Here is a 22,496-nt window from a genome sequence, read left to right on the forward strand (position 1 = left end):
AGGATTTAGCAGGAGTTTAGAACAGTACTCTCTTTGTATTCTTCCACTGCTAGTGCGAGCACCTCCACCGGACACTAGGAGTCTGTGTTGCCGCAGTAAGAGAATCCCCCTCCGTCTGGGTGCTGCCTAGACTCCAAAGTGCTGTTGAACTGTAATAACTGCTCTAAGCACTTTAAATGAGCATATTACTGATATTTAGGACGCCCACCTCATGGAAATGTACTCCTTGATCTTCCTGTTGATCAAGTCTGTGCTGGTCACACCTTCACTCTGCAAAAAATAAATAAATACAAACTCTGTCAGACACAGCGCACACACACACACACACACACACACACACCATACACAACAATAATATATGAGGAACCAAGCTTCAGGCACGTACAGAGATCACAACAAAGGCCTAAACGTACCACGCCCTGAGCAAACAGCTCCCGACCGACCTTTATACCGATCATAATGAATAATTAACGTGCCGTCATGTGGATTCTGACTCCCATGTGGATGGAGTCTGGCTTCTTAATGGCGTGGTCATTGTTTCTCGAGTCGTATCCATCCATCTTATAGTTGTCTGTTCTCTTCCTCCTATAGCTTCAACTCATTAATTGTTTGTTCCTCATAAATAGATTCAGTTTGGTTAACTGGGCTTCCAGTGAGAGATCACAGGTTTGATTTGAGTTGAGGAATGGCACTGCTGTCGTCTTTAGTTAACTTTCTTCTAATATTTCACTACATATGGACCTGAAAGTGGTCATGCTGAAAATTTGGCTGGACAAAGTATTCGTTTTATTGGTCAGTAGTTTATCCGCCACCCTGAACAACACAAACACAAAGCACCAAGAGCAACCGGTACGTGAAACTGCCCGTACCCCAGGCTTGGATAATCATCCCACCCCAGCGTTTACATTATGGTCCAGGCAGACCGAATTCCCTCGCCTGGCCCTTCTAAAAAAACCCGGCGCGAGACACCCACCTCTTCGTCCAGGTTGCTGTTCTCCTGGAGGGCGCGGATCCAGGCCAGCATGTCGTCTCGGTTCTCGGCCTGGAACAGGTACTCGCAGTCGGACGTGGTCAGGCGCAGCACGTTCTTGCGCTTGGTGTCGCTGTACGAGATGTCGATCAGGCACGCTTTCAGGCTCACGTGCTGCGGCTCGTCGTCCAGCTGCGAGTGCGCGAACGCCTCCTTGCGGTCCTTATACAGGTAGAGCGAGGGCCCTCGCAGTACGGCGTACATCTGCTTCCATCCCCGCGCGGCTCCGCCCGCCCGCTGCACCGTACAGGAAGGGGAAGAACGGTTGTTATTATTAGAGACACTTCCCAAATCACACAGTCGCACAGAATTCATGTCACGTTTGTATTTTAACTGTTTAACTGCATTTAAAATGTCAAGACAAAATGTAAATACATCCTGTTTACTGAAATTAATCACTGTGCTTTGGGTACTCGGGTGGACACAGTGGTCTTACACACCACCACCATCACCGAGAAACAGATTTGAGTCTCAGTGGTGGACGTCCAGTTCCATTAACCACCAAAAACCATCACTGTATTTTTCCCTCTTCCAATTTAGTCAATTCCTCTGCTGCTTATGACTTACAGTACTGTAATGGTATATATTGTCTAAGCAATTGAGTCTTAAGGGCTTTGCTCAAGGGCCCAACAATGGCAACCTGGCAGAGGTAGGGCTTGAACCAGGGACCTTTCGATTACTAGTCCAGTATCTAAACCTAAGCTAGGCTACAACTGCCTTCATATCATTGATTTATTAAGCCTGTTTGCAATTGCTGTGTTAAACCACGAGACACATTAAAACGGGTGTCCAAATACTTTTATTATCACATGCAGCACGTTAACAGGTAAAACCGACGTGCACGTCATCGTGGTGTAAACGTACTTTGCTCTTGTCCATGTGCAGCTGTCTGAAATGTAACCAGCCCTCCCTGGAGAAATCGGTGAAAATGTCTGATGAGGAGTCTCGTCTGGAACTGGAGTCGTCTGAGGATTTATGACCGTCCAGAGTCTGGAGACACCAGATCAGGGAGCAGTGAGACATGCAGGCCACAGAAAAAAAAATGTATATAAGTGTATATAAGTCCAGGAAAATAACACTAATTTACTAAATAAATAATAAGTTACAGAATTTATGTCGTTTATTCATTTATTTATTTATTTAATCACTGGAAATTGACTTGAATGGACTTGAAGGATTTGAACTGGTGTGCAAACGTAACAACATGACATTATTGATTCATAAAGTGAAATAAATCAGCTGCTAAAAATACATGCAGTCAGAGTAGGAGATTGAATTAGAGTTTGAGTCCAAGTCAAGTTTGCGTCAGATGAGTCTGAGTTAGTCTGAGTCCATGTCAGAGTTCGAGTCACAGATTGATATTGAGTCTGAGTCAGAGTAAGACTTTAAGTCAGAGCTCGAGTCAGATTAAGAGTCAGAGTTTAAGTTCGAGTCAGTGTCAAAGTCAGAGTTTAAGACAGAAGTTCACAGATTGATATTGAGTCAAAGTTTGAGTCAGTGTAAGACTTCGAGCCAGAGTCTGAGTTCGAGTCTGAGATTGAGTCAGAGTCCAAGTTTGAGTCATGGTCTGAGCCAGAGTCCAAGTTTGAGTCAGTGTCTAAGTCAGAGTTTAAGACAGAAGGTTAAGCCAGAGGTTAAGAACTGAGTCAGAGTCAAATTCAGAGTTCGAGTCACAAACTGATAGTCAAAGTCTGAGTCAGAATAGGAGTTCGAGTCAGAGTCTGAGTCCAAGAGTCTGAGATTGAGTCAGAGTCCAAGTCAAAGTTTGAGTCACAGATTGAGATTGAGTCAAAGCCTGAGCCAGAGTCCAAGTTTGAGTCAGTGTCAAAGTCAGAGTTTAAGACAGAAGTTTGAGTCAGAGTTTAAGTCTGAGTCTGAGTCCAAGTCAGAGTTCGAGTCACAGATTAGTACCGTCAGTCTGAGTCAGAGTAAGACTTCAAGTCAGTCTGAGTCCAAGTCAGAGTTTAAGTCACAGATTGAGATTGAATCAGAGTCCAAGTTTGAGTCAGTGTCAAAGTTTAAGACAGAAGTTTGAGCCAGAGTTTAAGAGTCAAAGTCTAAGAGTTTGTCACATATTGAGATTGAGTACGAGTCCAAGTCAGAGTTTGAGTCACAGATAGAGATTGAGTCAAAGCCTGAGCCAGAGTCCAAGTTTGAGTCAGTGTCAAAGTCAGAGTTTAAGACAGAAGGTTGAGCCAGAGGTTAAGTCTGAGTCAGAGTCCAGGTCAGAGTTCGAGCCACATATTGAGATTGAGTCTGAGTCAGAGTAAGACTTTGAGTCAGAGTCTGAGTCCAAGTCAGAGTTCAAGTCAAAGTTTAAGTCAGTCTGAGATTGAGTCAGAGTCCAATTCAGAGTTTGAGTCACAGATTTAGATTGAGTCAGAGTCCAAGTTTGAGCCAGTTTATGCCTGAGTCAGAGTCCAAGTCAGAGTTTGAGTCACAGATTTAGATTGAGTCAGAGTCCAAGTTTGAGCCAGAGTTTATGCCTGAGTCAGAGTCCAAGTCAGAGTTCAAGTCACAGATTAGTACTGAGTCAGTCTGAGTCAGAGTAAGACTTCGAGTCAGAGTCCAAGTCAGAGTTTGAGTCACAGATTGAGATTGAATCAGAGTCCAAGTTTGAGTCAGTGTCAAAGTCTGTCTATTGAGTCTGACTCAGAGTAAGACTGAGTCAGAGTTTAAGAGTTTGAGTCACAGATTGAGTCAGAGTCAGTCAGTTTAAGCCAGATTTAAGTCATTTTGGGCGTCTAACTGATCTGTTTGTGGTTCTGATGGAAAGCTTACCCTCCTGAAGACCTTCAGACCTTTACTGGAACGTCTAAAAGCAGAAGAAGATCATCAGCACACACACACAGAAGATACAAACATGAACAGAAATGAATCATGAGCGGATGTATGTATAGAGTAAATCGTCAGTACCGTCGTCCTTCCTCCCTGAAGTTGTCTAAACCCTCATCATACGATTTCGAGCGTTCCGTTTTGGTTCCACTTTGATCTAGAATAGCACTTCTGAGGGATTCTGCACCACACACACACACACACACACACACACACACACACACACACACACACACAGAAAAAATATTTAAAGTAACAGATCGGTAGAACAGAACTACAGCAAAACAAGGTGGTGATGATAATATTTTAGGGAGAGACAAAGCAGTGACAAGGTTGAGGTCGGTGAAAGTAAAGGTCGTCTTTGCAGCAGCAAGGAAGTGGTTTGGTCCCACATACACGGACAACAGATGAGCTTCTGACCAGACTGGTGGCACGGCATTACGCAGACAACCACAGACATCAGGCATTAAAGGTGAGGAGCAGCTCCGTGTTCTTACCCTGGTCGTGAGAGAGCTGCCTGCGCATGAGAGGACTGGGCGTTGTTGGACCCGGGGAGTCAGACGATAAAGCCTGAGCGGTGGAGATCACTGCTGAGGCCGAGATGTGGGTCCCATCATGATCCACACTGGGACTGGCTGGTTCATCTGGGACAAAAACAGTCCAGGAGGTTAGAAATAAAGCACAGACATAGACAGACACAGACAGAACAACAGACACACAGACAAACAGAAGGAAAAAGTCAGAAACAAAGATAAACAGAAAGTGACAGACATACGGACATCAAACAGAAGTAAAGAAAGACAGACAGACAGTCAGACAGACAGGAAAATAGACAAGTAGAGGGACACAGAAAGATAGAAAAAATACAGACAGGTAAACACAAAAACAGAAAGAAAGACAGGTGGACAAGAAATGAACATAGTAGAGACAGACAAAAAATGAGACAGACGTAAGCAAAGAGACAGAAAGACAGACTGAGCACAGACAGACAGGACGATAAACAGACAGAAATACAGACACACAGACAGATAGACACAGACAACCAGAAGAAAAACGAGAGACAAACTGCCCGACAGAGAGAGACAGAAAAATGGACATCAACAAGAACATATACAGAGAGATAGACAGATAAACAGAAAGTGACAGACAGGCATATGGACATCAAACTGAAGCAAAGACAGACAGGCAGGCAGGCAAACAGACAAGTGGAGGGACACAAAGACAGAAAAAATACAGGTGTACACAGAGACAGAAAGACAGATAAACACTGAGAGAGAGACAGATGGATTAGGGCTGGGCGATTTTCACGATTAATTCGGTTCATCCGAGTGACCGTTTCCACCCGATGTTAGAAATGTGACGATCGCGATTGTTTACATACTTTATATTTTAATTAAAATACTAACATGTCACGAGGCAGAAACTGAGCAGACGCTCGCGGAATATAAATCAAGAAAAGTTTAATATAAAGTGTACAAAACCAGCGAAAACTAAAACAGTAAACGGAAGACAACAAGCGTCATACACGGTAACGCTTAGATTCAGTAATAAGGAGCGCAAACACGATCAGAAGAGTTTAATTAAGATTCACTGAATCGAACACGGCTGAAATGAATCAAAACTCCGGAGCCGATGAGCGCGATCGGGATTGGCTGACCGGGGACATGTGATAATCACGTGAGAGTCCGTGGGAGCATGGGAATTGTAGTCCATATTGTTAGAAGCAGATCTTAAGACCTCCATCCACCCCCCAGTCACAAGAGGACAAAATCAAAGCTGAGCTGAGTGATTACAAGTACACAAACACTGACAATAAAAGACAGACACACGTGTGGACATAGAGACAGAAAGAAGACAGACAGGTGGGTAGACGGAGACAGACAGGACAATGAATACAGACAGAAAAACAGATACATAGACAGATGGACACTGACAAACAAAATGAAAAAGAGAGACAGACAGATAAACAAAGTGACAGACAGGTGTACGGACATATCCAAACAAAGGTAAAGACAGACAGACAGGCAGGCAGGCAAAAAGACAGGTGGATATAGACACAGAAAGACAGACTGTCTGTCTCTCTCTGTTCATTTATCCTCCTGTCTCACTGTCCATCTGTGTCTCTTTTTTGTCTGTGTTTTTATCTGCCTGTCTTTCTGCCTGAGAGACAGACAGACAGATGGACACAGAGACGAAAAGAAAGACCGATGAACGATTAAAGAGAGACAGAACACTGACAAAAAAAGAGACAGACGTGTGGACATAGAGAAAGAAAGACAGAGCACAGACAGGTGTGTAGACAGAGACAGACAGGACAATGAACACAGACAGAAAAACAGATACACGGACAGATGGACACTGACAAACAAAATGAAAGAGAGAGACAAAGACAGATAAAGTGACAGACAGGTGTACGGACATCACCAACATATTAACATATACAAACTACAGACAGGTGGACACTGAAAGAGAGACAATCGGACATAGAAGAGACAGACAAAAAAAGAGACATACAGTGTATCACGAAAGTGAGTACACCCCTCACATTTCTGCAAATATTTCATTATATCTTTTCATGGGACAACACTATAGACATGAAACTTGGATATAACTTAGAGTAGTCAGTGTACAGCTTGTATAGCAGTGTAGATTTACTGTCTTCTGAAAATAACTCAACACACAGCCATTAATGTCTAAATAGCTGCAACATAAGTGAGTACACCCCACAGTGAACATGTCCAAATTGTGCCCAAATGTGTCGTTGTCCCTCCCTAGTGTCATGTGTCAAGGTCCCAGGTGTAAATGGGGAGCAGGGCTGTTAAATTTGGTGTTTTGGGTACAATTCTCTCATACTGGCCACTGGATATTCAACATGGCACCTCATGGCAAAGAACTCTCTGAGGATGTGAGAAATAGAATTGTTGCTCTCCACAAAGATGGCCTGGGCTATAAGAAGATTGCTAACACCCTGAAACTGAGCTACAGCATGGTGGCCAAGGTCATACAGCGGTTTTCCAGGACAGGTTCCACTCGGAACAGGCTTCGCCAGGGTCGACCAAAGAAGTTGAGTCCACGTGTTCGGCGTCATATCCAGAGGTTGGCTTTAAAAAATAGACACATGAGTGCTGCCAACATTGCTGCAGAGGTTGAAGATGTGGGAGGTCAGCCTGTCAGTGCTCAGACCATACGCCGCACACTGCATCAACTCGGTCTGCATGGTCGTTATCCCAGAAGGAAGCTGACGCACAAGAAAGCCCACAAACAGTTTGCTGAAGACAAGCAGTCCAAGAACATGGATTACTGGAATGCCCTGTGGTCTGACGAGACCAAGATAAACTCGTTTGGCTCAGATGGTGTCCAGCATGTGTGGCGGCGCCCTGGTGAGAAGTACCAAGACAACTGTATCTTGCCTACAGTCAAGCATGGTGGTGGTAGCATCATGGTCTTGGGCTGCATGAGTGTTGCTGGCACTGGGGAGCTGCAGTTCATTGAGGGAAACATGAATTCCAACATGTACTGTGACATTCTGAAACAGAGCATGATCCCCTCCCTTCAAAAACTGGGCCTCATGGCAGTTTTCCAACAGGATAACGACCCCAAACACAACCTCCAAGATGACAACTGCCTTGCTGAGGAAGCTGAAGGTAAAGGTGATGGACTAAACCCAATTGAGCACCTGTGGCACATCCTCAAGTGGAAGGTGGAGGAGTTCAAGGTGTCTAACATCCACCAGCTCCGTGATGTCATCATGGAGGAGTGGAAGAGGATTCCAGTAGCAACCTGTGCAGCTCTGGTGAATTCCATGCCCAGTAGGGTTAAGGCAGTGCTGGATAATAATGGTGGTCACACAAAATATTGACACATTTGGGCACAATTTGGACATGTTCACTGTGGGGTGTACTCACTTATGTTGCAGCTATTTAGACATTAATGGCTGTGTGTTGAGTTATTTTCAGAAGACAGTAAATCTACACTGCTATACAAGCTGTACACTGACTACTCTAAATTATATCCAAGTTTCATGTCTATAGTGTTGTCCCATGAAAAGATATAATGAAATATTTGCAGAAATGTGAGGGGTGTACTCACTTTTGTGATACACTGTATATGGGCAAAGAGACAGAAGGACAGACTGAGCACAGACAGACAGGATGATGAACACAGACAGAATCACAGATACACAGACAGATGGACACAAACTGAGCCACAGAAAGAGACTGAACAGATTAAACATGGTCTTTTTCTGTTTGTGTTCAGTCTCTCTACATGTCTGTCTCACTGTCCATCTGTCTGTCTCTTTAGTCTGTGTTCATCTGCCTGTCTTTCTGTGGTTCGCTGTGGTTCATCGTGCCCGTGTTGGACCGTACAGTCGGTTCTGGAACTCGGCGTACCCGGGCCCGACCCGCCGCTGTAGAGTAACAGATTTTAGGAAGGAGGGCAGTGCAGCGCTGTCCTGTTTTTCAGAGCACAGAAACTTTTGGAGGTCCTCAGTGTGACAGAGCGCCGAGTACAAAGCCGGTCTGTGGTGCCGCGGGGCTTCGGCTGCTAAAATTAAATCAAACGCCCTAGTTCCAGCTGCAGCCAAAAGGGACTGAAGGGAGGGCGTGTTCACACCCCTCGGGGCCCCCGAAACACCACCGAATTCAGCACCGCGGGAACGGATTCTGATAGAAGAATGTGTGTTTCTATTTGGCGGAAGCGAGAGGAGCCGAAATCCATTTTTAAGCGCGTGCAAAAAGTCCGAAATGGAATTGTAGCTTGTAGTTAATCGACGTTTGAACGTCAGCGTCGTGGGGAGGAAGACAGAAAAACAGATACACAGACAGATGGACACAGACAACCAGAAGGAAAAAGACAGACAAACTGAGCCACAGAAAAATGGACATCAGAAAGAATATATACAGAGAGACAGACAGATAAACAAAAAGTGACAGACAGGCATACAGACAACACCAAACAGAAGTAAAGACAGACAGACAGGAAAGTAGACGGACACAGAAAAACTACAGACAGGTGGACACAGAGACAGAGAGAAAGACAGGGGAACACTAAAAGAGATAAACAGATGGACACAGACAGAGACAGACAGATGGACATAGAGAAAGAAAAACAGACACACAGACAGATGAACACAGACAAACAGAAGAAAAGAGAGAGACAAACTGACAGCAACAAAGAGACAGAAAAATGGACATCATACAGACTTAAACAAAAGGTGACAGACAGGCGTATGGACATCAAACAGAACTAAAAATAGACAGACAGACAAGTAGAGGGACACAATAAGACAGAAAAACTACAGACAGGTGGACACAGACACAGAGAGAAAGACAGGGGAACACTAAAAGAGACAAACAGATGGACACAGACAGATGGACAGAGAAAGAAAAACAGACACACAGACAGAGACAGACAGATGGACATAAAGAAAGAAAAACAGACACACAGACAGAGACAGACAGATGGACATAAAGAAAGAAAAACAGACACACAGACAGATGGACATAGAGACAGAAAAACAGACACACAGACAGATGGACATGGAGACAGAAAAACAGACACAGACAGACACAGACAGACACAGACAGAGACAGACAGATGGACATAGAGACAGAAAAACAGACACAGACCGAGACAGATGGACATAGAGACAGAAAAACAGACACACAGACAGATGGACATAGACAGAAAAACAGACACAGACAGATGGACATAGACAGAAAAACAGACACAGACAGATGGACATAGACAGAAAAACAGACACAGACAGATGGACATAGAGACAGAAAAACAGACACACAGACAGATGGACATAGAGACAGAAAAACAGACACACAGACAGAGACAGACAGATGGACATAAAGAAAGAAAAACAGACACACAGACAGAGACAGACAGATGGACATAAAGAAAGAAAAACAGACACACAGACAGATGGACATAGAGACAGAAAAACAGACACAGACACAGACAGAGACAGATGGACATAGAGACAGAAAAACAGACACACAGACAGATGGACATAAAGACAGAAAAACAGACACACAGACAGATGGACATAGAGACAGAAAAACAGACACACAGACAGATGGACATAGAGACAGAGAGAAAGACAGGGGAACACTAAAAGAGACAAACAGATGGACACAGACAGATGGACAGAGAAAGAAAAACAGACACACAGACAGATGGACACAGACAGAGACAGACAGATGGACATAGAGACAGAAAAACAGACACACAGACAGATGGACATAGAGACAGAAAAACACAAACAAAAGGTGACAGACAGGCGTATGGACATCAAACAGAACTAAAAATAGACAGACAGACAAGTAGAGGGACACAATAAGACAGAAGAACTACAGACAGGTGGACACAGAGACAGAGAGAAAGACAGATGAACACTGAAAGAGAGAAAACAGGCAGACGAACAAAGACAAGAAAGAAAACTTCAGCACGACGGGAACGGATGCTGATAGAAGAACGTGTTTCTACTTGGAGGAATTGAATGGAATTGTAGCTTGTAGTTAATCGAGGTTTGAACGTCGGTCTTCTACGACGTTTAAAGTTTTCACGCGATTTAACGTCGGACGACTCTAGCCGCGAGCGTTCGCGCGACGTTACCGCGAGGGGGAGAACGCGTAAAAAGTAGCACAGCATACCGAGACACCCGCACAAGAACTGAATCAAATGGGAAGTCGATTTCTGAAACACGCAAACAAGATGGCTACGCTCGACATCCACATCGAGGCTTTGTAAAGTCAAACGTCGGCGTGACCGAATCCCATTCTGACCCCGTGAGACGTGCGAGCAGGACGAGAGTCACTGACGGGGCACTAAGAGGGTCGTGTCGTCTCGTCTAATCTGTCGCCTACGCCGGCGGTTAAAATACCACAGAGGACGAGACACAGGAGGGAGATGAGGGCATGTTGACTGTCTTCTGTCGCTCTAGATTCTATTTACGGTCGGATTTTAGTGGGTTCTACAGAAAGGGGGGCAAAAACGTACACGCTTTCATAGATGATCCCCCCCCACGTCCTCCTGATTTAACTAGGGCTGCCACTAACGACTATTTTTCTATCGATTCATCTAAACGGTTCATTTTCAGAATCTGATAAATAATCTGGTACCTGGGGAGATACGCAACACTTAAAAAGCTGCTCACGATGCCAACAGAATAATCATGGTGCGCTTTACAAGCGCTGCCCGTGGCTAGCCAATCAGGTCATGATTAAAAGCCTCATGAAACACACTAAAGCAATCAGACACTAAACCCTTGTCTAGACCAGGGGTTTTCAACCGAGTGCCTGACCAGGGGGCGTGACTATGCGAGATTTTTTTACTTCTAAAACTAAAGCAATTCATTTTTCACCCACATATTTGAATAGTCTCACTGACCACGCACACACACGCACACAATGTTATTCAGTTCAGTTTGAAAAAAACCTTAAAAATAGGGCTAACAGTGAAGATTTTTTAGATACGACGTGTGTGTGTGTCTTTAAGAGAGACGCTCTGTTCACAGTATCGATATAAGTGATTCAGGAGTCGATTCATTTTAAGCGCAGCGTAAGTTTCTCTTCTCAGACGTCTCTCTGTGTTTACTGTTATAATGAATGTTGTGGTTGTAAATAAACACCAACTACTACAGAACATTTTGTGTGACTCGCTTACCTTAAAAAGCTCAGGCTTAATTATACTGCTAATCAAAATATGCTATCGGCGATCGGCCGATATTTCCTAAAAGTAGCCGATATGATCGTGTGATATATAAAGATCACGTTAAGTTAACAGCTTAGTGGATCGATCCAGACTTTGAGCTACGAAGCACCAACCATCGCATTAAAATTCGTCAACCATCGTACAGAAACCATCGTGAAAGCTCTTCATGACCTAAAATAACATCATTAACGTTGTGCATCATACATACGATGTAATTTTGCTGATTGTAATATTTACTTTAAAAAGATAATTCAACCCGGTCACATCTGAGTGGATTCTATCAGCACGTTATATAAACTCCTGGTTCACTTTGGTAAATCGTGAGCGGTTCTTACTTGTGATGTAGATGAGAACAGAAAACGTTACAGAGCCAATCAGAGGCAAAAGTTTATTCATTACCAAATTCGTTAGTTCAGGATCATCTGCTGAACTTTTAGGATCATCAGAAAACTTTTAGACGGAACGAGTCTGACTCGGTTACAGATCTGTGGTAATAGCAGTTTAATGAAGCTTTTTAATGTAAGAGAGTCAAACAGAATGTTCTGTAGTAGCTGGTGTTTATTTAAAACCACGACATTTAATTAATAACACAAACACGGAGAGATAACCGAGAAGAGAAACTTACGCTTCACATAAAAACGAATCGACTCATGAATCACTTTAAGCGATACAGTGAACAGATCATTTCTCTTAAAGGCACAAACACACACACACGCTGCTCAGACTGAACTGAATAACATTAAACCTGCGTGTGTGTGTGTGGTCAGTTAGACTAATGAAATATGTCTCCTGTGGGTTTGATGTACTTTATTTACTGCTAAATTTGCAACCCCCCCCACCCCCCATCGGAATCGGCTATCGGCCGATATCCCTGAAAGGAGATCGGAGATCGGAATCGGTGCCAAAAACCCCGATCGGTACATCTCTAGTTCATATAATGTGCTGATAGAATCGGCTCAGATCGGGCTGTATTATCCTTTTGAAGTAATATTTTCAATCAGCGAAATTGCATCGTATGTTGGGCCCTTGAGTGAGGCCCTTAACCCCTTAATTGCTTAGACAGTATACTGTCACAGTACTGTAAGTAGTTTTGGATAAAAGCGTCCGCTAAGTGCTGAAAACGTAAACGCAACAGCTCAGCTAAGCTCAGCAACACCCAAAAGCACGGGCACAAGCCGGGCATTCTGAGAGTTCTCGGAATAACCCGGGAACGAAATCACGAGTGGCCGTCCTCACCCAGCCCGAGGCCACTCAGACTTCAGACACACAAGAGTGGAAGTTTGAGCTCTTGGCAGCTTTTCCGGGACGAATTCTCCGACGAGTTTTGAATCGGAACGGAACGGAGCGCATGAGAGACACGCGACGGTTACTGACGGAGACGGTGTTGTGCGAAACGGGTCAGGGGACAGACGAGGGAGTAACGGGAGCGTTCTGACCCCCGCTCTGATTGAGGAGAACGGAGCTAACCCACGCCCCCTCCGACACGTGGGCAGCAGCCGTACGCATCTCATCACCTACACTTTGACGAGTGCGGTGCAGCTCAGCGTCGTGTACGGAGAGACGCACCCTGAGAGAGAGCGCTCTTTTCTCATCTCTGTGCAGGCGCCACCAATCGGCCAGCAGACGTCGTAATTGCACCAGTCATGAGAGAGAGAGAGAGAGAGAGAGAGAGAGACGCCATCCGGCTTAGTCCCGCCCATATCTGAACAACAGGCCAATCGTTGTTCATACAGCCGCCCAGCCCAGCCGGATGGCAGAGCTGAGATTCGAACCGAGCGGCTTCTATTTTAAACCTTAAGGTTCGTGTTTAGCGATTTAACGTTTTGCATTCACGTAGCATTCACGTGTCTCAAGTTTACTGGTGAATCTGCACTATGAGGCGTCCTAGCAATCCTACGGCAATTCGGTTAGTAATCGCTTAGTCGAAATGCTTGAAAGTAAAGCAGCTAAAACACGACTCGGGGAACTGAGTCTGGAGAACTAACAACCAATCCTGTGGACGCTGAGGGGGGGGGGGGGGGGGGGGGGGTCAAAACACGGACGAGTATTTTCGTCTTTAAAGTATGTTAAAGTAGCTTCGTTTATTCTATCGTTAAATTTCTGCGAGCAGCTTACAGGAAGCCTCTAAATATCAAATCCAACAACAATCCCTCCACATAGCACTTCACCCAGTCAACGATTCTCCCACAATCCTTTGCAAAGCTCAGGCACGCGCACACACACACACGCGCGCGCAATCATATCCAGTTGCCATAGTAACAGAGACGGCGGCACTTACCGATGAAGGGGATGGAGTCGAGCGACTCGTCCAGGGTGCCGGAGCCGAACGGGTCCTGATGCTGCTGCTCGTTCACCGCCAGGATGTAGGACGGATGGCGCAGGGTCTTTCCCGCCGGGGGTTTCTCCCTCAGCACCACGCCCTCCGCAGGACCGCACCCGTTCACCGGCAACCCCTTCAGATTGTGCGGGTGCGACCTCACCGTGTGGGTCTGCTGCTGCCTCGGAGGGATGGAAGCCGAGCATGAGGATGACCTCTGACCCGGCGAGGCCTCCGTCAGGCCCGCTACCGGACTCTCGCCTCGAGTCCTGGGCGCCTGGTTGTCCGTGGAAACCGAAATGTGATTGTTGGAAAAAGAGGCGGCGTCTCTGGCCCGATTCTTGCCGGCGCGTGGCAGCCGCTCGGAAGAAAGCACGGGCGGCGGGATGTCCGCCCTGGCGCTCAGCTGATGGGGCGCGGATCTAACCCGGACGCTGTTGCCGTACCCCACAGCGGGTGGGTATATTACCGGGCGATGGGCGATAGAATGCCGACTGGGACGCACCCCTGGCTCCATCCTGCCGTAGCCTCCTCGCCAGTCCCCGGCCCAGGGCATGCAGGGAGCCGACTCGTGCTCCACGTAGTCCGAGGAAGGGAATCGAGGCTTCCGTGCGATCCCGTCTGACGACGTGCTGCGAGGTGGCCAGTCCGGCGCCCGGGACGCCCTCTCAGCCCTGGTCATCCGATCCTGGGAGGCACTACGAGGCGGAAGCACCGGGGGTCCTTGGTAGGACCGGTCATGAGACGTGCTTCTCCGTCGGATTTTATTGCCCCAAGCGGGCTTCTGCGCAAAGTTCGCCACGCCGTAAGAGTTCTGAGACGCGGCGGCGGCAACGCGCAGGCTGTCCAGCCGCTCCTGGATAGTCCGGCTGTACGCGTGGAGGCCCTTGTGGTCGATATATTCCCTGTACGTCTGGTACGTCCGCCAGTCGATATTCTGCTGGGAGGCTGGAGAAATCCCGGAAGGAGGGGGGTGATACCGAGACGGCGGAACAGCGTAGGAGTCTTCATAGTAACCGGGCGGGTACAGGTCAGGTGTGCGTGGATGGAGGTAAGACCTGGTCCTCATCAGCATGGGGTCGGGACCCATGTGCGCCACGTGGACGTCGGCCGGCACCACCACCGTCCGGACGCTCTCGTTGCAGACGCACACGGCCGTCTGGGTCTTGGAAATCCGCGGCGGAGGTGAAGGAGGTACGGGGATCTCCATGCGGTACCCCAGGTCGGGCGGCAGCCCCCCCGAGGCTGGTATCTCCGTGGCCTCCGCCATGCCAAGCGGCTTACAGTCTACTCGTGGGTAACATACGGGCGGAGGCTGAGGGATGTGGCGAGCGTTTCCACTGTAGGCATCGTGACCTTTAAGGTAGGCATCCTGGGAGTACGCCTGCGGCAGAGAGACCATGTCAGACACGGATTGTAAACATAGCAGACGCTGTAGTGTTCTAGCGATAACCAATGGTTCAGCGCTATTAGGGTGTGTGGGGGGGGGGTGCTGTGGGGTTATAAATTCGAGGTTTGGGGTGAACGAGGACGCGTTTAGTAACGGCGACACAGCAGGACGAAGTGCCTCTGAGGGATAAATTTAAATCCTATTTATTTATATGGGTTATGATTTGAGAGTCTGAGCAAGCTGTTGGCTCCTGACTAGCACCGTCATACGTTAGTTAACAGCAGATAAATATTTTAAATATTCATTCAATTACAAACCCAATTTTATACCTAAAAACAAAATCATCCAGCTAACCGCCCAGCTTTTAGGGAACAACACCTCAAAACAAAACACAGAGCGCCCAGGTGGCAGTCGGAAATTCCGCTAGCACCCGTCCCCAGTAACTACCTGTCCCCAGTAACTACATGTAACCAGTAACTACCTGTCCCCAGTAACTACCTGTCCCCAGTAACTACCTGTAACCAGTAACTACCTGTAACCAGTAACTACCTGTCCCCAGTAACTACCTGTCCCCAGTAACTACCTGTAACCAGTAACTACCTGTCCCCAGTAACTACCTGTAACCAGTAACTACCTGTAACCAGTAACTACCTGCCCCAGTAACTACCTGTAACCAGTAACTACCTGTAACCAGTAACTACCTGTCCCCAGTAACTACCTGTCCCCAGTAACTACATGTAACCAGTAACTACCTGTAACCAGTAACTACCTGTAACCAGTAACTACCTGTAACCAGTAACTACATGTAACCAGTAACTACCTGTAACCAGTAACTACCTGTCCCCAGTAACTACCTGTAACCAGTAACTACCTGTCCCCAGTAACTACCTGTAACCAGTAACTACCTGTAACCAGTAACTACCTGTCCCCAGTAACTACCTGCCCCAGTAACTACCTGTAACCAGTAACTACCTGTAACCAGTAACTACCTGTCCCCAGTAACTACATGTAACCAGTAACTACCTGTAACCAGTAACTACCTGTAACCAGTAACTACCTGTAACCAGTAACTACATGTAACCAGTAACTACCTGTAACCAGTAACTACCTGTCCCCAGTAACTACCTGTAACCAGTAACTACCTGTAACCAGTAACTACCTGTAACCAGTAACTACCTGCCCCCAATAACTATCTGTCCCTAGTTACTAACTGTAACCAGTAACTACCTGTCCCCAGTAACTATCTGTCCCCAGTAACTAACTGTATCCAGTAACTACCTGCCTCCTGGTTACAGATAGTGGGGGAGGTAGTTACTGGTTGCAGTTAGTTACTGGTTACATGTAGTTGCTGGTTACAGATAGTTACTGGTTACATGTAGTTGCTGGTTACATGTAGTTGCTGGTTACATGTAGTTACTAGGGACAGATAGTTACTGGTTACAGGTAGTAACTAGGGACAGATAGTTACTGGGGCAGAGAAACACCAGCGCAGAGATTCTCAACTGCTCAGTCGGCTGGGCGCTATCTACCGAGCATAATTGTCCGTGCACACAGCAGACATGGCGGGATGACCGGACTATGTGGGTGGGGTCTTTAAACGCTGTGCAGTAGGGATGTAACGATGCACCACAACACAGTAAATAACCAATACAATAATTCCACGATTCAAATCGATTTGACATGTACAATGAATCGATATTCACTTTAAACAGCAGAGGGCGCTGGCGCTATACACCTCGCCTGGTTGACGTCACTGGCGCTATACGCCTGGATGCCAGATTCGAGGTTTTTCAGCCAAATCGGGCTTAATTCAAAATTGTTTGTACCAACCTCATTATTTAGATAAATAAAAGATCATCACAAATACAGGATTTTATTTTATTTTTTAAGAGAAATGATAAAAGAAAACTCATAATTTGTCTTCAATTTCAGTTTTAAAAAATCTGGGGAAAATCGTATCGTGAACCCAGTATCGTGAATCGCATGGCATCCCTACTGTGCAAAAACCCTGGGTGAAAAGAAGGGGTACGCTAAGGACTGCGTACGGGTCGGAGGGCGCCCTCCTCGAATCCAATCAGGGATCCCCCAGCAGCGGAAGCCAGGTCGACTACGCTAAATCGAGAGACATGCATAAATAAATAGAAATCTGGTCACACTGTGGTTTACAAAATTTAACGTACAGCCTCCACAAGGGGGCGTCCGTGCACAAGTTCATTTCGTGTTTCTGTGCCTATAAAAATTAGTCATTTAATTTAATCACTATGATTTTTCCTGTGACCCATTTTTTTGGGCTAAAGTGGCGTAGTCATGGACAGAGATCCGGTGGGATTTCGGCACTGGCGTCTCGATTTGCGACTGTCAGAAATGTGCTTATTCCATAAGCATTAATTTATGTAACCAACACTGGCTATAAAGCTCTGAACAGGGATGTAACGATGCACCACAAGACAGTTAAAAATCGGTGCACATGTGTTACGATTCAAATGGGTTTACATGTACAGTATAATGAATCGATATTCACTTTAAACAGCAGAGGGCGCTGGCACTATTACTCGCCTGGTTGACGTCACTACAGGGTTGCCAGGTTCGGAATTTTCCAGCCAAATTTATTTACGTGAGGATACTTTCTTTATTTGTATTATTCATTTATTTATTCAATGTGGGATTTATTTTTGGGGTTTGTTTTTATTACACAAAAAAAGAAATGTGCAGCGTTGTTTTGCATAGTTTGTACCTCCCTCAGAAATAAAAGGACACTCATTATTTATTATTTAGATAAATAAAAGATAAGCACAAATACAGGATTTTATTTTATTTTTTAAAGAGAAATAATAAAAGGAAACTGTCATAATTTGTCTTCAGTTTCATTTTGTTTAATCGTATCGTGAACCCAATATCGTGAATCGCATCGCATCGTGGGTACAGTGTATCGTTACATCCCTAGCTCTGAATTCCTTTCACATCTCTCATTGAAAGTGCTCAGTTCATTTTTATGGTTTTTAAACACATGCAAACAAAAATCATACTGATCCTAAACCTGTGGGATTTCATATATAAACACATATATAAGGTTAGCACAGCCTAAGCGTTCTTTTTATCACACGTATTGTTAGTTTTTTGGTCTGAAGTACTTGGTAAGCCCCTGTTTTAGATAAGAATACAGGGGTGGGGGGTTGTTTTTGAGTTCAGAGGCACTTTAACATGGATAACACGGATTCAAACACAAAAACGATCAGCCATCGAAGCACCGGCGGCGGAATGCTGCACAACACGGTTATCTGATCACATCTGGGTGTTCCGACAGGTAGCGAGTTCCCTTGTGATAAGTGCCAGCCAACGCGGTGGTGGTGAGCGCGGCACGTCAGCCTGCCTACAATCCGACTTAAAAGGCAACAGGCGCGACGGAGAGCACGAAACAAGCCCAAAAAAATAATCATCTAATCTCAGAATCATTTTTATTCGATTAGGTTTGATCTGTTCGTTTGCCGGACCCACCTGTCGAATCAGCACCCGAGTTGGCAAGGACGCCGATGCCAGGGGGGCGCCGTGGCCCCTGCGAACGACGGCACCGAACCGGAATTCGGGAATCATGACTCCGGAGCATAGACGGTCCGTTTGGGCGAGGCGAGGCGTACCTGTAGAGTCTCGCGTCCACCTTATACACCGGAGAACTTTGCCCCTCCTCGCACGAGACGCCACACACTCCGCGCGGGGTCAAAGTTCTCCCCGGGTAACGAGTGGACGATGAATAAAAAGGGCGAGGCACTGCAAACACGCCAGCTGTGTTTACACACGGCTCGGCTTTCTACGAAATCAAACAGGTACCCGGGGGCTGCGCTCTGGTCACCGATGGAACGCCGGGTGCTGGGGGGGGCGATGGGAAAGGGATGCGGGATGCGGGATGTACACGGAGAGCACCGACTGGCATGCATGACATCTGTGAATCATGACACACGACGACGACGGCGACACACGGCTAGCTGTCAAGCGACACACACACTTACCACGCCAGCGCTCTCCCGTGCGAACTGCAGCCATTACATCACACAGGCAGGAAAGAGGCGGGAAAACGGGAGCAGAAGGAAAAAAAGACAGGCATGGTTTTTAAAAACGGATGATCCAGAATGCCCGGGCGGTCCGCGTGGTTGCGTAACACGGCGCTGGAGAGAACTGGGCGCGGGCGGCGCGCTGGAAGACGCTCACGTCGGCGACGCCACCTGCCCGGAGACGCGGCTTGGTGCTCCGAGCTGCTACGGCTTCTCCGTCTCTTTTTACGCCCCTCTCCATTTTCTACCTTCTAACCTCCAGCTCTCGCGCTCTCTCTTGCTCTCTCACACACACACTCGCACACACACACACACTCGTCTTCTCTCGGCTCGGAGAGCTGCGACCGCTCGCATGACGGAGGCAGCTGCCTGATTACACATTCTGTTCAGATGGTACAGCTCGCCTTCCTCCTCCTCCTCGCCCTCCCAGCGCTCTCTCTCCCCGACTCGCCTACGCCTCACACACACACACACTCGTATTCGCTTCCACAGTTCAGAGCGATCAGCTGATTGTACCATTCCTGCCAGCACATCACTCCCCTGAATTATATTTTATTAATAGCGATCTCTTATTTTCAAAGCGCCGAAAGCATCAGAGAAGCTTCTGAACTGGTTTTTAATCGATAAAAATACTCTACAGAAATAAATGGACGTTTACTATGACCATTTTAGATTATTTATTCATATTTTACGTGTTTTTTCTCCCAAATTATCATAATCAATCCATCTCCCGCTGCTGGAGGCTCCCTGATTGCAGTCGAGGTGGGTGTATTGCTGCTCACGCCTCCTCCGCCTTGCGCGGAACCCTTTGCCACCCGTGCGTTCTGCACAGGCGCCTCTATATCTGCCAATCTGGGTCCCTACACCCACATAGTCCGGTCCTCCCCCCCCTGCAGGCACTGCCAGTTATGCCCGCTAGATGACGCCCAGCCGACCGGTGGCAACGCCGAGTTTCGAACCGAGGAGCTGCACCACCTGGGCGCCTTTTAGATTATTTTAGCTCTTATGGTTTTGGTTTCATTAAAATGCCCTATTAACATTTACATTTTCTGCATTTTTATCCAAAGCGACTTACAGTACTGTGACAGTACACAGTCTGAGCGACTGAGGGTTAAGGACCTCGCTCAAGGGCCCAACAGTGGCAACCTGGCATTGGTGGGGCTTGAACCAGCGACCTTTTGATTACTAGTCCAATACTTTAACCACTAGGCTACTGCTTGCCTATTAAGATTGTAGATGTTTAGCCTCTCACCCAGAAACCCTCGCAGCTTTACCCAGACTGATATTCAGCGCCTTACAGCTGTGACTAAACAGAACTCGAACCACCGTGGGTTGGGGCCTTGCTCAGGGACCCAACACTGGCGACCAGGGCGCTTCTGATCACTGCTCAAAGTATATAGAACTCAATCACATGCGAGTGTCCTAAATCTCCAGCTCGTCTTGAGATCCAATCTCAGCTGTGCTATCGACCTAGCCAGGCATCCAGGAGGCACAACTGGCTGTACCTGATGAAAGGAGGGAGGGAGGGAGGGAGGGAAATCAAAAGGGGTTCATAACCCACTGCTACAACTGGCTGGTCGAGATGCCTGCACAAGCAATGAGTGACCAAGGAATCAACTCTCCGTACGCTATGCGGCTCTCCGTGAAAGAAGTCGTCGGCGGACGAACGCAGGGCGTGATAGTCTGCGGCTCTCCGCGGTCAGAAAGCGTGCACTGATTATCTGAAGCGGCGAATGCCACACGAATCTGTGCTTAATTCTTAAACGCATCAACCCTCAGAGTTATTTTATGGCGGGGTTGGGGTGGGGGGTCCTAGTTTGCACTTATTTGAGGTATATTTGCTCTGAAGTAATTTCAACGGGTCTCCGTGACCCTCTCCCGTCACCGTCGGAGTGGTTTTCACTCTGCCGTCCGGACCGAACAGGCGGCATCGTTGCCGGCTTGGTTGCTACGGTAACAACACAGCCTACGCCGAGTGGTGCGAAGGAGGTGAAAGACGCTCCACGACGGACTGCGTTTAACAGGAGGCCGAGGCGCCTCCTGTCCGTCCTGGGATGCAAGCGGCGTGCATAAAACCCCGTTGACTTTGCGTGGTCAGGGACGCTGCTACAAAGGTCACATGACCATTAAAAACCAGACAAATGAGTCTGATCAACTTTCAAACACTTTATCCCCCCCCCCCCCCAACACACACACACACACACACACACGCTCCCACACCCCATTGTTCCAATAGCCACCTCGTACTTATCAGGGTCACGGTGTGTCTGAGAAAGGGCACGAGGCGGAAATGCACCCTGGACAGGACGACATTCATGAATTAGGGAGGTCAGTGACTGACCGACGACCCGTAAAAACGTTCCGTTCCGACAGCTCATGCTCAATTCCGGTCAGTCAGCACAAGTATCGGCCGCTAGACCCGAACCGAAGTGAACGCGCGCGCTGGGAATACAATCGACGGAGCATAAAGAAAGCAGGCTGAAACTTCGCTATTGAGGACGGCACAGTTCCAGCTCCTGCAGTGGCCTGGTTAGGAGCTCCGGAGAGAGGTCAGCAGCTCCCAGCGCAAATAGAAACGGCCTGGCCGAGTTGCAAACTCCAGCCGAACTGCACAGAATGAAAAGTGGTGGTGGTGTGTGTGTGTGTGGAGTGGAAGCCTAATCTGAACCAGTTGAGACGGTGTACTGGACAGAATCAGGTTGCTGGTTGCTAGATTGCTAGTGTGGGCCCTTGAGCAAGTCTGTTAAAGACACTGAGCACTCGTATCCAACGTAACATCATGACATTAGCCTAAAAATGACAGATTTCCACCTTGACACGGCTGTTCTGCCACCGGTGAAACACACCGAGATGGAATAAAAAACATTTATTGCATGTTTTACGCTACATAATTGTACAAGCTCGTCTATGATCATCAAACTTTATAGTTTATCATCAGAATTCAGTCAAATCTTGAATAATCACTCACTTACTGTCTTAACCGCTTATCCAATCAGGGTCACGGGGATTGATTGATCAGTTTTAGCGTCATACCGACACACTGGGGTCATTTATACGGCGGTACTCAAGTTGCTTCTTCACTTTGTGTCATTTAAAACGAATTATAAAAGATGTTTAGATTTAAATATGTTAAAAAATTTATTATTTTCCCTG

General features: G+C 46.9%; 1 protein-coding gene across 3 annotated transcripts in view; it reads right to left on the minus strand.

Annotated features, from left to right (window-relative positions):
* Positions 1-22,496, minus strand: part of arhgap21b (Rho GTPase activating protein 21b) — a 61,750-nt gene that overhangs the window by 14,937 nt on the left and 24,317 nt on the right. For 2 of the 3 annotated variants that reach the window (XM_062993761.1, XM_062993760.1), the window contains exons 8-14: positions 13,869-15,291; positions 4,363-4,509; positions 3,947-4,046; positions 3,812-3,845; positions 1,895-2,020; positions 974-1,267; positions 209-270 (exon numbers count right to left, since the gene is read on the minus strand). In XM_062993761.1, the coding sequence (XP_062849831.1) occupies positions 209-270; positions 974-1,267; positions 1,895-2,020; positions 3,812-3,845; positions 3,947-4,046; positions 4,363-4,509; positions 13,869-15,291 (2,186 nt within the window). Of the gene's footprint in view, positions 1-208; positions 271-973; positions 1,268-1,894; positions 2,021-3,811; positions 3,846-3,946; positions 4,047-4,362; positions 4,510-13,868; positions 15,292-19,301; positions 19,710-22,496 lie in introns of those variants that run through there. The other variant, XM_062993762.1, reaches the window with a different exon arrangement.

Source organism: Trichomycterus rosablanca, chromosome 4 (assembly GCF_030014385.1).
Source record: "Trichomycterus rosablanca isolate fTriRos1 chromosome 4, fTriRos1.hap1, whole genome shotgun sequence".
Classification (NCBI taxonomy): Eukaryota; Metazoa; Chordata; class Actinopteri; order Siluriformes; family Trichomycteridae; genus Trichomycterus; species Trichomycterus rosablanca.